We start from the raw sequence: 16,453 nt of genomic DNA on the forward strand, positions 1-16,453 counted from the left end.
AAATAAAATTTTCTTCCATGTAAAAATAAATAAATTCATATCTATGTGTGTTTCTGCAGATGGCACGCACCTGCTGGCTTTATTACTTCTCCAAATTTATTGAGCTCTTAGATACTGTGAGTATGTAATCACCACATTTGGTAAATGTTTGATGTTTCAATGAAAGCAATAAACTGTGAGTGTTCAGTTGCCTTATAACTTTGGTTATCTCTCTTCCTCAGGCAGACCTCATATTATCTTTTACTTTTTATTATCAGTTATTTTAGAGAATAGGATAAACTTATTTTTCAGTCTTTTGCAAATGCCAAAATGTTTTCTTTTATATCTACCACCTAGTTAAGATAAGAATGTAACTAACACATACACTACAAAGCTATGTCTCTATATAGCTGGATGACAGTTGTTTTGTGAAGTAAGTTCAAGAAGCAAAGAGCAGAGAATATGTTGCCTTTGGTTCTTTATAACAAAGCACTGTGTCATCCATACTCCTTTAAGAGGATAAATGCTTCAAAATTCATAAACTTACACTAGAATGTTAGCTTATCCCTGGAATATCAGTAATTTTGGTAACATCAAAACTATTTCCATCTGCCTTTCTGACGTCCATGTTTACTGGTCTTCTCCCTTCCTGAGTATCAACTCTGACTGTGAGTGACTCGGCCTGGGAAAAGCAAGTGCCATGGCTTAGGATCCACGATGAGAGGAGAAAGCCATGCACCTTTATTTCCAGAAACAAAGGAAAGCTGGCTATTTATTTTATTTTTGTGGCATGTGGATCTTATTTATCTGGAATCAGTGCGGGGCCTAAGACTGACACGTATTTTCTCTCTTTAGAATATATACCACTACATTTCTGGTAGCAAATTTCAACATGCTTTACCTTCTCAGCTGGCTACACATAATGTTAGAATTAGAAAGGAGAATTTAGTGAGTGTAGAATCCAGTGGTTCTCAAACTTTAGCATGCATTAGAATCACCTGGAGGACTCATTATAAACACATGTGCTTGGACCCCACCCTCAGACTTTCTGATTCAGTAGGTGTTAGATGGGGCTCAAGAACTTGCATTTCTATCAAGTTCTCAAGTGCTGTTATTGCTGTTGGTCCAGGGTCCACACTTCAAGAACCCCTGCCGTAGTCCAGTGGTTCTCAACCGCTGTGGTGCTGGGGACCTAACTGCGTTAGAAAACAAAAACCTGGGCCTCACCCCCAGAGATTTGGTGTCAGATGGTCTGGAGTTAGAGACCAGGCATGGTTATTTAAAAACAAAAAACAGACCTTCTTGGTCATTGTAATATGCAGACAGGGTTGAGAACCACTGACCTAGCCTGGAGCACTAAATCTGAAGAGAAATGGAAGCCAGAAAGTTACAAGACTCGTCCAGAGGAATGCCGCTACTGATTAGGACTAGGACCCCAGATTGCTGGTTTATGGCTTTTTCTGTTGCACCGTGTTGCCTTCCTCCACGTGCATAAGCTAATGCATTTTGACTTCATTGTTCCTGCTTTGCATGTTCTCAGTTTCAGCTTCCATAAGGAAACTTACTGCTCTGTGTTCTTCTCTGAACCACATTTCTCAACTACTCTTAGGAATGTTTTTGTTTCTGCTACTCTGTTTAGTCTTGTACTTAGAAGTCTAACTCATCACTGGTCTTCTGCATTTTGAATATTTTTGAACATTTAATTCTGCTTTTGAATATTTTTTTGAACCCTCCCCCCTCCACAAAGCCTTCCTATTCTACCTCTTTGTTTGTCGCTTCTGTAAACCACTGGATACATTCAATCTGGATGGTGCCTTTGTTGCCCTTCTCATTTTTCCTAAGCTGCTTTGCTTTCTTTTCCACCCTACTTCCCCAATTAACTCTTCAAGTATTTCCCTCTTCCTCTTTCTTTAATAATAATTTGCTAACTTCTGATTTGCTACAAGTCCTCTTTTAGTTTGCTTAATCCATTATCTAAATTGGTAGGGTGTGTTAGGGAGCAGTGTAGAAATTCAGCCCTAGGACTTAAAAGTCTCTGCTTCCCCATATATTTCAAAATCCACGTGGGTTTTTTTTTTTTAAACCAATAACATTTTTTCAATAATTTTTGGTCATATTCTTCACTTTATATCTTTGATTTTTAAATCTTCATTCAATATCTTTTCACCTTTTTATTGATTCTTGCATGACTAGGCATCGTACCTAAGTTCTCTCATACGTATTAGCTTTTGAGCTGCCTCTTGGAGAATCAGCTGCTTCTATAGGCATTCTGTAAGGCAACTCTTTCAAAGCACATTATGACGTGGAATAGTTTGCACTTTGCCAATAGTTTTGTAACACTAGATAAATTATTGCATGATTTTATATGAACTTGATTTTCTTTAAATTATTTCAGATCTTTTTTGTTCTGCGTAAGAAAAGTAGTCAAGTGACTTTCCTGCATGTCTTCCATCATACCATCATGCCATGGACCTGGTGGTTTGGAGTCAAATTTGCTGCAGGTAGCCAAGGGAGAGTTGGGATCATGTGTTATAATTGATTACGTTTCTGTATGCTATAAGCATAAATTCTGTCCTTAAATGTGATTTAAAAGAATCTCAAAACATCGAAGAATCACTTTGATCAAACTTCTGACTTTCATTAATTATCTGAAACATAAACATAGGACTCCTAACTAGATCTCCCCTCCACCCCCCAATACTCTTTAATATGTAAGACCTTTGGGTATATAGTCTTCTACACATATCCTTTAGTTGTTTTGTTTGGATTTTATTCTTTTCCTATATAGTTCTGTAACTATTGTTAAATAAATAATTAACAAACAAATAAAATGGCAAAATCCTTGGTTTTATAGGAATATAGTTAGATAACTTATTCCTTGTGTGTTTCCAGGAAGTTAGAATGTTTATCTCAAGTTCCATGTCTTCTTTGCTTTCAAATTTCCAAAAACTGATACACATCCCAGCCCCTAACAACTCTGTAAAGATGTGTCAAATTGCAGTTGTCCCACCTTCCCTAAACATCCTACCATAGTAAAGGATGTTTTGATATTGTTTTTTAGGTCAAAAATAGTTTAACTCAAAAGCTTGGCAAACAGGTTCTTTTGTTGGTTTTGATTTTATGCTTCTGAACATCTAGAATATGAGAAAACAGAGAGGTAAGTAATTTTACCTCTCCTAAATTTTTAAATAAGTGATACCCTGAAGGATATAGTCTTACTAGCAAAAGTTGTTTGGGGGATTTATGTATGCTAGTTTCTTCAATTTAAGAAGTCTTCATATAGGCCTGCAGCCCATACTAGACAAAGCTTTAACATTTCTGTGAAGAGCTCAACTCTATTGGGCATTCTGACTTGGTAAGACTAAAAGGAAAGAGAAACCACAACTGAGAAACTCTTGTTTGAGTTTTAGACTCTCTAGGCATGGGGAAAAATTCTGCATGTCTCAGAGCATGAGGGGACATGGATAAGCCAGTGGCTAGAAGAAGATGGCAGAACCTAGGGGAGCTGGAAGGGCTGTCCCTACCTTGGCCTAAGGGCATCAGATTTTCCAGCATGTAAAGTAGCTCCTTGCCCAAAATTGGCATTTATCTGTTGAGGATTTTTTTTTAAAGGAAATGTAGTTGTTTTTCTTATAATGTATATGTGTTAATTTAAAAATTTAACTCACATTATAACAAGATAGTCTCATCTGTGTCCATTTCACAAATTGAAGGTAGTTATATTATTTAATCTCCATTATTTTTCTTTGCTTTCTATGTTTTTATTTTCTCTCACATGTATATTGTGCCTCTCAGTTCTTTCTACAGTGATAGTTCTTAACACTATTTTTTTTGGTGAAAATTAAAAAATACCTAAACAACCAGTAATAGAATGGTTATGATGTCTTGTGTTTATAACTGTGAAATGCAATGATATTGAAAGACATTTAGCTCAAACTTTTGTTAAGCAGCTTGGCTCCTAAATTATCAGAAATAGATGACTATTCTTACTATTCTGTTTTTAAAGTATGCTAGACAAGGTGTTTTCACACCCTTAGAACTTATTTATTCAGGTTTCTTCCCTGAGACAAGATTATTCTATTACAACACTGAAAAATAAATATAGATTAAAAATATATAGGAAGACAATACCCCCAAAACAGTGATTTAGAGAAATCGACACAAAAGTGGTCTCCCTCTCCTTCTTTATCCATCTCTGCATTTTCTAATTTTTCTAGTTTGAATATCTGTTGGTTCTATAATGGGGAAAAAAAATTTTATTTGTAGAATAGAGTTGAGCATTTTTCTGATTTCTCTCTTTTAGTCCATTGATAGTCTGGTTTCCATTTAAAAAACAAGCAATGCTTTCAATAATGAACATTTAAACATATAATATTCCCAATTTTTCAATGTTACCATGTACATTAAGCACTTTGTAGTGGATTCATTGTCCACACCTCAATTCCCCTTCTGCTTTACAAAATGTAAGTGGTAGAAAATAATGTTTTCTTCTCTCTCACATGTTCCATGAGTTGGCACTTCTGCTCAGTCTCATGTGTGGAACCTAGTAAACACTTGTACAGCACACCTGATATCTATTCAGTGACAAGCACAACAACAAGAGCTGAGGTATTCCCAGAAGCGTGGTGTGGCATTGGCTTTCATTCCTAGAATAAAACTGTCCAGTTTAAACTGTCCTTTCAAAAACGTGAGCACAGCTGATCTCTATCTAGTATTTAATTTCCTGTTTGCCTATTGTACTCCTCCCTGGGATAATAGCAATCCAGCTTTTCTTTTGAACGTGATGGAAATATTTCTGAGGCAGGTTTTTATATTAATTATGTATATACTCCCTCCCAGAGATATGGAGAGTTGTGATAATTACCCAGGTGGTTCCTTTATTTTTTTCCAAACCAAAGGAGTAAAATGTGATGGTACTAATTATAATTCATCCTGAGATGTTTGCTTTTCAGAACTATTATAAAGAAGAAAACAAGCTTAGAAAATACTTGATTAGAAAAGCCTTCCAAAGAAGATATGAAAAGCATTACTAATTAAAATGTGATTGTTCTGTGAACAAACATTAAAATAACATCAGAAAATAATCATTACTAGAGAAAATAAGCAAGTTAATTTGATTTGATAGCTTATTTTGATCAGTAACCCTTACTAAACACTCTTAGCTACACTAGTGCTTTGTTAAATGCCTGTCCGTAGGAGCCTCATTTTAGGACATTTAAATGGTGAAAGTTTCTGAATGGAAAATAGAACTCTTCTACCAAAAAATGGGAGAGGTGTCTTAGTGAGAAAGGCTCAGTCTAATGTAGTCCATTATCAAGCATGAAATAGATTTCCTGTGTATATGTAATTGTGAGACAAATGGACTTGAGAGGTATTTGGCTTGTCCCCATGTTAAGCAGCTTGACTCCTAATCTATTCTATTTTTAAATCATCCTAGAAAAGGTGTTTTCATACCATACTAATTTATTTATTCAAGTTTCTTTTGGGAAATAAGACTAATCCAAATGTAAATAATAAAAGCTGGGAGGTTGTTAATAAGCTTCATTAATTCAGTTTCTTCTGACTTGAAATTTGTGATAATTACAGGATTAGCTGAAATTTGATTTCCTTATTTAGGAGAGGAAAGTTTATGAAGCACAGTATAGCATAAAAGAGACTTTAGGGGAATATTTAAACTACTTAAAAGTAATTATTTAAAACAGGTTATTTTAAGGGTGTACTTTGGCAGTGGTAGTATTTAGAAGAATCTAGCATTGCTGCAATTATGAATGATTTTTTAAAAAAATAATTATTTCTTCCATGAAACAGTTTTTATGACATTTCTCCTTAGAAGATTGTGGTTGAAGTAATAAATTTGTATTTTGCTTTAAACTTTCTATAACTCATAGTGTTCATGAATTCAGTCCTTCCTCTAACATAGTTAGGCAAATCTGTGAGGTTTTGCTTAATTTCTGAAATTAAAGAATATTAGAATAAATAAAATAGCATATTTTGGAGAAATATTTAAATTCTAGGTCAGCATTACTAAGCTGAATCAGGCTGTGCATAGAGAATGAAGATTCTTCAAGATTGTGCATCTTAGGAAAGAGACACTAGGGAAGAGTTTTGGTTCTTTTCCCTACGATCAGCTGAACACTCTGTTACCCCTTCCACTGTACTACTGATCCAGCTAAAGACAATTGTAACAATCTTTGCTTGTATTCCCCCCAGGGTCCTTTTCTTCTATTCTAAATTGAAAGTGATCAGTGGGAGATGTGGTGAAATTAGAAGAGGAAAACCAGGATAGGAAGGCACAATTGATAACAGTCAAATAGAAGCAGTAAGGAAAGATGATTTAACAATTAATGTTTATTTTGGAAAAACAATGATTAATTAGAGCAAACTTAGCACAGCTTGGTAATGAAAGCCAGTGGTTTTACTGCCAACATTTTGTGGCACTTGGACTTCCCTGGTGGTTCAGTGGTTAAGACTCCACGCTTCCACTGCATGCTGCAGGGGAACAGGTTTGATCCTTGGTCAGGGAAGTTCCGCATGCCACACGCAGTGCGGCCAAAAAAAAAAAAAATTGTGGCACTAAAAGTATTTATGGAAAACTATTGAGAATGGAAAAAGTTAATTTGATTCCACACAATGTTATGTAAAATAATATTCTTAGAGGCTTTATTCATAATAACCCAAATTGAAGACAACACAAATGTCTTTTAATGGGAGGATGGATACATTGTGATGCATTCATATCACGTAATACTACACAGCAATAAAAAGGCAATCACATGGTTGAATCTTAAAAACAGTATGTTGACTGAAAGAATGTAGCCACAAAGAATACATCCTGTGTAATTCTATTTATATGAAGTTTTATAACAGGCAAAACTAATAGTTGATGCTGGAAGGCAGAATAAAAGTTACATTGGGAGGTGTACATTCTTGGAAGGGGCACACGGGAACTTCATGTGGCATCAGCAATGTTCTATGTCTTGAATTTGGCGGTGGTGACATAGGTGTGTACATATGTAAAAAATCATCAAGTTGTACACTTAAGATTGGTGTACTTTGTGTGCTTTATATATGTTAATTCTCACTAAAAATGAATTTGATTACTATTACTTAGCAATATATTATATTTAAAAGGAAGTCAACTTGGTTTGTTAAAGTAAACCCAAATCAGAAGACTATTTTACGGTTAAGATATCACAGAATAAAGTCATGCTAATTTATTTTACAAGATTTGTATTTTAGTTTTACTAACTGGATGTATTATCCAGCTCCCTCTAATTTTATAGCTATTTAACAAGAGTGATATTTCGTATATATCTGTCTTCCTACTAAAATTAAAGAAATAATTATACTAAAATTTCAGTTCAGACAAAAATATGTCTCATTTTAAGGAACGGTGCCCCTATTTTACAATATTTTTTTCCAGGTGGTTTGGGAACATTCCATGCCTTTCTAAATACAGCTGTACATGTGGTCATGTATTCCTACTATGGACTGTGTGCATTGGGGCCAGCCTACCAGAAGTATTTGTGGTGGAAAAAGTATTTGACATCATTACAGCTTGTGAGTAATTAATTTTCTTTAAAACCAGATACGAAACTAAACTGGAGTCCCTTGTCTTCCTTACGAATGAGGATACTAACTAAAGAGCAAAGTTTACAAAGCACAGGGATATAAATTGTCTGGCCTCTTATGGCATCCCATCATTGTCCTTTCTTTGTTATGTGAACTTTTGTCAGGAACTTTATTGAAAGCAAAGCATATTTGGTAGCCAAGAGGCTCAGACAATTAAACTAGCGTGTGTATCTTTATACCATCTTTATACTATTTTATGCATTTATATAAAATAAAAATATTTATGTTCAAAATTATGTGAACCTCATTATACATAATATTAAATTAGAAGTTAGACATTCCATATTCTAGATCTAAATGACCTTGAGGGAATGTAACTTTGAGAGGATTATGAGCCTTTCTGTGTGCCTGCCTATCTAGTCCTAACATTTATAAGTCTATTCTTCCTCCAACTAGTATAAGTACTGTGGGAATTAAAGGTGTAGAATGGTGGTATAATATACATATTGACAAAAGTGACAACACCCTAAATAACCAACCGTAAGGAAATGAAGAAGTAAATTATTTTAATTCCTGCTTAGGAATATTACAAAGTCATGAAAATTATTCACAAGTCCTTTCCTTTTAAGCATTTTTTATGATTGTAAAGTAATATATCCTCATTGCAGAGAAATTAGAACATCTATACTGCATGTAGAATTTTGTATCAGGCTTTTTTTTCACTTAACATACTCTTAAATGTTGTAGAAACTTTTTAATAATGTGGAAAAATACTTATATAGCAAAAGAATACATGTTGTTCATTATTTTTTCAAATATGTTGATAATATTTACACAAACACACCTGCATAGAATGTTGAGGATGCTGCTTACGCTTTCTAAGGTTTCATTTTCTCGTCTGCAAAATGAGAGGAATAATTGTATCTACTGCACAGGAATGTTCTAAAAGTTCCTTAAGATAATGCAGGGAAAGCTGATGATTATAACAGGAACAATGTGAAAATCTTAACTATGGTTATAACAGGATAGATTGTGGGTAATCATTATTTTTTTTATGTATAGATTTTTATTTTCCCAAATTTCCACAGAACGCATGTTGCCTTTTAATCATGAGAAAAAAAATATCCAAAAAATCTGGATGTTAGCCCAAAACATGTCCCTTTTAAGACTGTGTAAAATGTTCTAGAACACAGAGCCTTTGGGCATCACTAGGAGGGTCACCAATGCTCTCTCACCCCTTGCAGATTCTCTGCTGCAGTTGGCAGATAGGATGTATTTTTTATCTATGACGGTGGAGGACCGGTGGCAGATATGAGGACTTAGCGATGCTTTGGCTCCTACAGAATAAGCCAGGCTCTAATAAGAATGTTTTTATTCCCCTCCCCACCAACGGAAATATCCAGTCTAACAACAGTACAGAATGTTTGAAATCAAACTGCCCTAGAAAATTAGGCCATAAGGTAGTGGTCCTGTATGCATTTCATCAGTCAAGGACTCAAGTCAGAGACTGATGGTTCTCTGAGTGTGAAAGGGCTGCTGCACTGCCCTGCTCCAGGGACATTTACATAGCTCCCCCTGGAGCTGTGCCCTTTGGCAGGACTGAATAGTGGTTCCAAATTCCCATCTGCATTTTGACATTGTTCCACCCACTGTCACTCCCATAGAGGCTAGATTGAAAGATAAAATTCCCTGTCCAACAGTAGCCTAGATGTGGTTGGAGAGTGTTTAAACATAAGCAGACAAAGAATGCATTAAATAATTGCTCCATTGTGACTCTTCGTAGCTAAACAATACTTTTCATTCTTCCATCCGTTAGGTCCAGTTCGTTATTGTCACGATACACATAGGCCAGTTCTTTTTCATGGAGGATTGCAAGTACCAGTTTCCAGTCTTTCTGTACATCATCATGAGTTACGGGTGCATCTTTCTGCTGCTCTTTCTCCATTTTTGGTACCGTGCTTACACCAAAGGTCAGAGGCTACCCAAAACAGTGAAAAATGGAGTCTGCAAAAACAAAGATCACTGAAATCCCAGCACAGCATAAATCTATGAATAAGACTGATATCTTGTCTTCCTTGACAATCAAGAGATATTTCCATGTGCAGTGCATTTTGTATATTTTTCAAAACCAAGAGCTTGTATTTTTATGATAAGTTATTGGGGTTTCTGATATTTGAGAGCCCAAAGCTCCCAGATAACAGTCTTCTGATAATTAGAGCCTAAAGCAGCCAGTTTTTCAGCTGCTTTTAAACCTAATCTAAAGGTTTTATTTAACACATTTTGTTAGATTGAAAGAAGGATGTGAAACAGTATAGTACTCTTCAAAGAAGTCCAGTATAGATGAAAAATATCGTTAGATATTTTGAGCACGGACAGAGATTCATGCCGTACAGTAGATTCCTTCTGTCGGGTCTGGAAACCTTTAACTGTGGGCTCTGGCTTTGTTGCTTGTTGACTATATTCAGAAGACACTGTATTTACTCTAAACTTAAATTCCCATTCTAAAGAGCTAATAGGGTGAACGTTAAGTGTATTTTTGATCAGTTATCATTTAAAATCACTAATGGTAATTTTTAATGGATCTCTTGAGTAGCCGGCACCAGTTTTGCTTGTAAGACTTCCTCACAACGCTTTTGTTGTGTAAACTGTTTAAAAGTGACAATCCTTTAGGGTAGTACATTGATGCACTTGAAACGACGGTTAAGTTATTGTTTTGAAAACAAGGTGATTTGTTCTGATGGCTTAATGAACACTTTGCTATTACTGTTTTGCAATGAACTTTGTATATTTCGGGAAAGAGGTGAATTTGTCAATGGAAAAAATAGTCGTCTGTAGTACTGTAATGCCACTTTCTCATATCATGGTTTAAAGGATTATCTTGGTTAAATATATATTGGTTAGATGTGTAAATGTTCATATCATTGGCACACATGAAATGATTTTAGACCACCCAGGGATGGGTTAAGAGTGGCTTGTGAAGCAACTGGAAGCAAATGGTGGCACAGAGATTATCCAGGGAAGATTTGGTGATAAGGGTCTCTCTTATAACGAGAACAAGCAAGAGAGAGATTGTATAATAGTTATTGTTATAGATTCACTGCATGGAAAAGCATTTTCCAGAATTATGAATTAATTAACAGCCTGGAATTCTTTTTTTCAAACTTATAAACTATATAATGAGGGACTGAAATTCATTTTGCATAGCTCTCGTTTCTTTAAAATTGCTACTTTCTAAAAGTCATATTTTCTTGTTGGAGAACCCAGCTACTGATCAGTAGAGTTTTGCCCAAGAAACAGCAGTATTTGGACATTTCTGAATTTTTCCACAGTGTTTTTTTTCTTGTTCTATTTTACTTGATTTTGAAGGATTGCTTATGCTTGTATGACTATAAGCAATTAGTACCCCAGTAATTGTGTAACACACAGTGATACTTATTGTACAACAAAGCCTGAGTTTTTAACCAACTGTAAACTCCTAGAGTTAGGTGTCTCCCTCCTAATCCATTAATCTGTACCATGGCCTTTTCTCTTCACACTCAGCAGATTAGTAAGGTTATTTGCCTTTAGTGATTTCACTTGCTTACAATATGAGAATTTGAGGGTTGAAAAAGGGGAGATTTCATTTTTCTTTAATAAATAGTAAAAAACAGGAGAGCAAAGCTAAAAGAAACAGCAGCCCTAATTTATTTCTCTGTGAAAGTCTCAGGGTTCCTTAAGTGTTTTCCTATTTTTCTCTTCAAATCCAGCCTGTGCTAAAATGAGGAGGTATGGTAGATGCTGTTACACATCTGTTGCTGTTACGCACAATTCCCAAAGACCCCAGTAGGGTAAAGACCAAAAGGAAGCAAAACTAAAAGAAGAGAAAACAGGAGAGTTTGTTTCTTCTCTTGCATACTTTCTGCCCTGCACTGTACAACCCCTCCTTGTCTCCCTTTAAAAAGTCTTTAAAATGTTTGCTGTGCCTGTAAACTAACAGCAACATGTGACAGAATCACATTCTACATTATATGAATAGGAATGGAGAGCTAGAATGTTACATGAAAAGAAATCACAGCTGGCAGAGGTAACCTCCGTATGAACATCAGCAGAGTAGAATGGGTATCACTGGATGTAGGATTGGATGGGCATTGTTTTATTAAACAGCTCTGTGGGTCACATAGAGTTTCTGTTGGAGTTTCATCCCACTTTTCAGGACTTCCTTGCCTTTGGGTTTGCTTACCTAACAAATAAAAAGGCCAGCTGCAAAATCTGGCTTATGACATAAAGCTCTATGAATCCTTTAGAACCTATATCTATATTACAAATAAATGCAAATGTAAAATTTTAATTATCTGTGGGACATTGCCATTTTAAAGTCTTGAGTAGAATTCTTAATTGAGCAGACTACATTGTTACATAAATTATAAGATTATGATGTTACATTTCTTCAATTATCCCTTATCTCTGTTAACTACTTTTAACGACTATGGAAAACTCTGTGGATACTGTCAAAGTTTGGGTTTGGTTTTTGGTGTGTGTATTATAATAAATTTGTGGTATCACATGTACATGTGTGTGTCTTTCATTTTGGAATCTAACTGCATATGTTTGCATGGATAGATGGTTTTTAATATGAATATTCATTTAACCAAATCATTTTACACATTTGTTGTACACTTGTTATGTTCAGAGCCCTGTGCTAGACATTAGAGTGATACAAAATACAAAGATGCCTGCTGCATAGTTGGGACCTCCTGGAGCTTGCAGGCTGCCAGAGGAGATTATGTTACAGAGAAGTATATGATTGGTGCCATACGATTGAAAGTCGTGGCACTTAGCAAGCAGGTAGGCTCCATGAAGGTATTTAAATTTGGGTCATGTATTTAAGATGTGCATGTTGTCAAAATGGGGAGTGGGTTAGTGGGCAAGGTGTTCTAAGTGAAAAGAAATAACAACTCAAGGCCCAGGGGAAGGAAAGCATTAGGAAAGTGAAGGGAATGGCCAACAGACCAAATTGAGTGAGACATCCTGTAGGTGTCACAGAGAGATGAGGCCAGTAGGGAGGAGGGCTCTGACACTGGAGATGTGCTGCTGCAGCATCCGCCCTTGATGCCCCAGGCAAATAGGAGCATTCAAAGATTTGGGGGAGAGGAGAGGTATGACCAAAGTGGTACCTTAAGAAGAGTCACCTGGTAGGGTGGGGTGGAGGCATGAGACACTAAAGACAGAGATAAATTAGTTGATTAGGGTGAGGGAAAGAGAGCTAGAATGTGTGACTGGAAAGAAAGAGGCTGATGTGAGAGAGCTTCTGATGGGAGAGTTGAATCTGACGACTGATGGACCAAGGATGAGATGTGCTGCACGGTTCAGAGAAGCAGTGTGGGAGTGTGGAAAGGAGGCTGAATCTGAAGCTGTGAGGCATGGATATTAGATGCCAAGTGACCTTGAACAAGCCAGTTAATCTCTCTCAGCTTGTTTCTTCATCTGTAAAATGAGAATAATAGTACAAGTTCTCCTTGCTGGATTGTTGTATGGCTTAAATGAGATAATGTATTTAAAAGCCTTCTGTAGTAACTGGTGAAAATATGAAGTAACATAAGCACAAAGAATACAGATTTACCAGATTTGAGTGGGGAGGAAAAGAAGGTGGATCCTTACCCAAGAGAGACCAAGGGTTTTGGTACCTCCACTTCAGGACGTAAGTGTATGTGTTGACTGGGGAGGAGGTGGGGACAAAAGTTTTTCTAGACATCTCCAGCAGATGCAGTCACAATGCAGCAGGCTCACAACATGTCCTGTTACACCAGCCTGCCCCAGAGAGAAGACCAGAGGGCTCTTACTTTTATGTGGCTAGCTGGGTGTGGTCACGGCTTTCACTGACAGCTGGTATCAGGTCAGCCTGTACTTGCACATATGGCCCAACAATCTTTACAAACTGCAACACCCTTATCATCTAAAAGAGCATTTGTGCCTATATTTAAGCTGCAGCATTTTGAAAATATTGCTGTACCTTGTGTATATTCTAAAGCCGACAGGATTCAGTTAATTTAGGGGACAGTCTGGTTACTAAAAGAGAAGGCTTGGTACAAGGTAGTATTGGCTTCAAGTGCCCAGGCTGCCCAAGGGGACATTCTGTGCTTAGTACTTACAACTTCAGTAAGCATGATGTAAGCATCTGACTACCTGAATGTGAAGGCCGTGAGTGCAGACCTGCTGCCTTCTATCTTAAAAGCTACACGCGTCTTGGTCAGCGTGTCTTCTGCTTGCTTTGTGTTATTGTGCCCATGAATCTTTTCCTTTCTTTCTTTTTATCGTGCCAAATATCCTACTTCAGGCCCAAATAGTTTTGCCCAGATGAGAGAATTACCCTTGGTCTTTTTGCATTTTGACCGACTATAAGAACCTTTTATCCAGCTAGGCTGCTTTCATGGAGGGGAGCTTGGTGCAGTGGCTGAGAGCACTGACTCTGGAACCAGCCACCTGGTCAGATCCTGGCTCTGTCACTTACGAACTGTGTGACCCGGACGACCTCTCTGTCTTAGTGTCCCCACTGAAAGTAGGAACCCTGGCACTACTTCCCTCATCAGTTCATTGTGGAGATTAGATGAGTTAATACAGGGAAAACTTTTAGGGCAGCGCCTTCCTTCTGGTTCAGACCAAAAACCTGAGTCATCCTCAACTCCTCTTTCTCACTCAGCATCAAAGGCTTCCTCTTAAAGTAGCACCAGAACTTGACCACTTCTGGGCCCTCATCATGTCGGCCTGGATTTCTGAAATAGCTTCCTCTCTGACTCACTGCTTCTGCCCTTGCCTCTCTACAATGCATTGTCTACATAGCACCCAAAGTCATCTCTTAACATAAATTGATCATGTCACACTTATACTCAAAACCCACCAATGGCATATGATTTCACCCAGAGAAAAAGCCGAAGTCTCTACAATGGTCTACAAGGCCTTCCATGGTCTGTCTCCCCTGCCATTGCCCCTCAGTCCTCATCTCCCACTTGACTCCCTCTGGCCCAGCCACACTGGCCTCCTTGTGTTCACTGGACTGTACGAGGCACATTCCCATCTTAGGCCTCAAGGTTTAGCTTTTGCCTCTGCCTCGGGGGCTCTTGCCCTTGGCTAAACCCCTAATTTCCCTCCAATCCTTGCTCAGATCTCGCTTTCTCAATGAGGCAGGCCCTGCCTGCCCTGTTTACTATTGCAACTGGCACCTCACTTTGCCTTGCTCTCTCTTTTTTTCCATACAGCTCTTACTACCTTCTAACATGCTATACAGTGTGCTTAGTTATTATTTATATTGTTTATTTACTGTCTTTCTCATTAGAAAATAACCTCCTTGCGGGTAGACATTTTTGTCCGTTTTATTCACTGCAAGTGCCTAAAACAATGGCTGGTGTATTACAGGAACTCAAAAAATTTGTATTGAATGAATGCATGAAGCACCAAATAGGTGTTTGCTATTGTTACAGGTTCTCTTCCTCTGCTCACTTTTTACTGACTTATTCATTCATTCAACAACAGTTTTTTTTTTTTTAATAAATTTATTTATTTAATTTTGGCTGTGTTTGGTCTTCGTTGCTGCGTGCGGGCTTTCTCTAGTTGTGGCGAGCGGGGGCTACTCTTTGTTGTGGTGTGTGGGCTTCTCATTGCAGTGGTTTCTCTTGTTGTGGAGCATGGGCTCTAGGCGTGAGGGCTTCAGTAGTTGTGGCATGCGGGCTCAGTAGTTGTGGCGCACGGGCTTAGTTGCTCCGCGGCACGTGGGATCTTCCCAGACCAGGGCTTGAACCTGTGTCCCCTTCATTCGCAGGCAGATTCTTAACCACTACGCCACCAGGAAAGTCCCAACAGTTTGTTAAATACCTAGTATGTACCAGGTTTTGTGCTGGACACCGAGCATAAAAAACAAGTCAAATAGTAGCAATCCCCACAGAGATTTACACTTGGATAGAGGGAGACAAACATGTAAACAAGTCAAGTGTTCCAGCTGCAAAAGTGGTGGTTTTTAATCTGCATAACGTAGGGACACAAAGGAGAGATAGTTCTCCCTGGCTGATGGCAAGACTCAGAAAAGGCTTGAAAGAAGTGGTAATATCATATGACTCATGAAAGATGAGGGCCTGTTTGTTAGACAGAAAATGAAGACAAGAGTGTGCCCAAAAGATATTTCCAGGCAAGAAAGGGAAAGAAATGGCCTGCATGAACTTGAAGGAAATGTGTAAGGTGAACCCAGTGTTTCAGCTTCAAGAGTGCAGTCCCAGGACCAGGACTGACTGGGATTCAGGAAGAAAGAACGAACACATGGTGAGTTGTTTTTGGCCATGTTGAGTTTGAGGGATATCCCTCCATCAAATCTTCTCCTTTTCCGCAGGCAGTTGTGTGATGACTGTTCTTTCAAGGAGCTAGGATGAGGAGAGGATAAAGGGTGGTAGGCAAAGAAATGAGGGATTCAGGGAAATTTTTTTTTAAAGAAGGAGATTGCATAAACATGTTTATTTCCTCTAGGGATGGCTTGAGGAGAAGAGTGAAAAGTTGCATAAATACAGTGGGGAATGGATGTGCCTAGCCACAGCCACAGATGTCAAATATTTCCCAGCCTCCAGCAGGGCCCTTCTGAGTCTGGAGACCATACATCTGTAGTGGTCTCAATGTGCATAACTGTGTTAGCCCACGATCGTGTGGGCACAGAGAAGACTTACATTGACCAAGGTGGGGATTTGCAAGAAAGATGCAGCAGGACAAGGAAGGGAGGATGTTGAGAATGCCAGTAAGAGCAGATGAAGTGATGCATTATGGGAGCTGAAATCAAGATTCTCAAAGGACAGTGGTGCTTACTAAGCTCCTTATGTGTCTCATGCGGTAAAATCCTCACACTATCCCTATAAGATAGGTACAATAAGGAAAATACAGATAAGGAAAT

General features: G+C 37.8%; 1 protein-coding gene across 3 annotated transcripts in view; it reads left to right on the top strand.

Annotated features, from left to right (window-relative positions):
- Positions 1-12,098, top strand: part of ELOVL7 (ELOVL fatty acid elongase 7) — a 69,319-nt gene extending 57,221 nt beyond the window's left edge. For all 3 annotated transcript variants that reach the window (XM_082457383.1, XM_082457382.1, XM_082457384.1), the window contains 4 exons: positions 60-116; positions 2,375-2,480; positions 7,403-7,539; positions 9,368-12,098. In XM_082457383.1, the coding sequence (XP_082313509.1) occupies positions 60-116; positions 2,375-2,480; positions 7,403-7,539; positions 9,368-9,577 (510 nt within the window). In that variant the 3' untranslated portion in view covers positions 9,578-12,098. The remainder of the gene's footprint in view (positions 1-59; positions 117-2,374; positions 2,481-7,402; positions 7,540-9,367) is intronic.
- Positions 12,099-16,453: the final 4,355 nt, after the last annotated feature.

Source organism: Balaenoptera physalus, assembly GCF_965194825.1.
Source record: "Balaenoptera physalus genome assembly, chromosome: 3".
In the NCBI taxonomy this organism is placed as follows: Eukaryota; Metazoa; Chordata; class Mammalia; order Artiodactyla; family Balaenopteridae; genus Balaenoptera; species Balaenoptera physalus.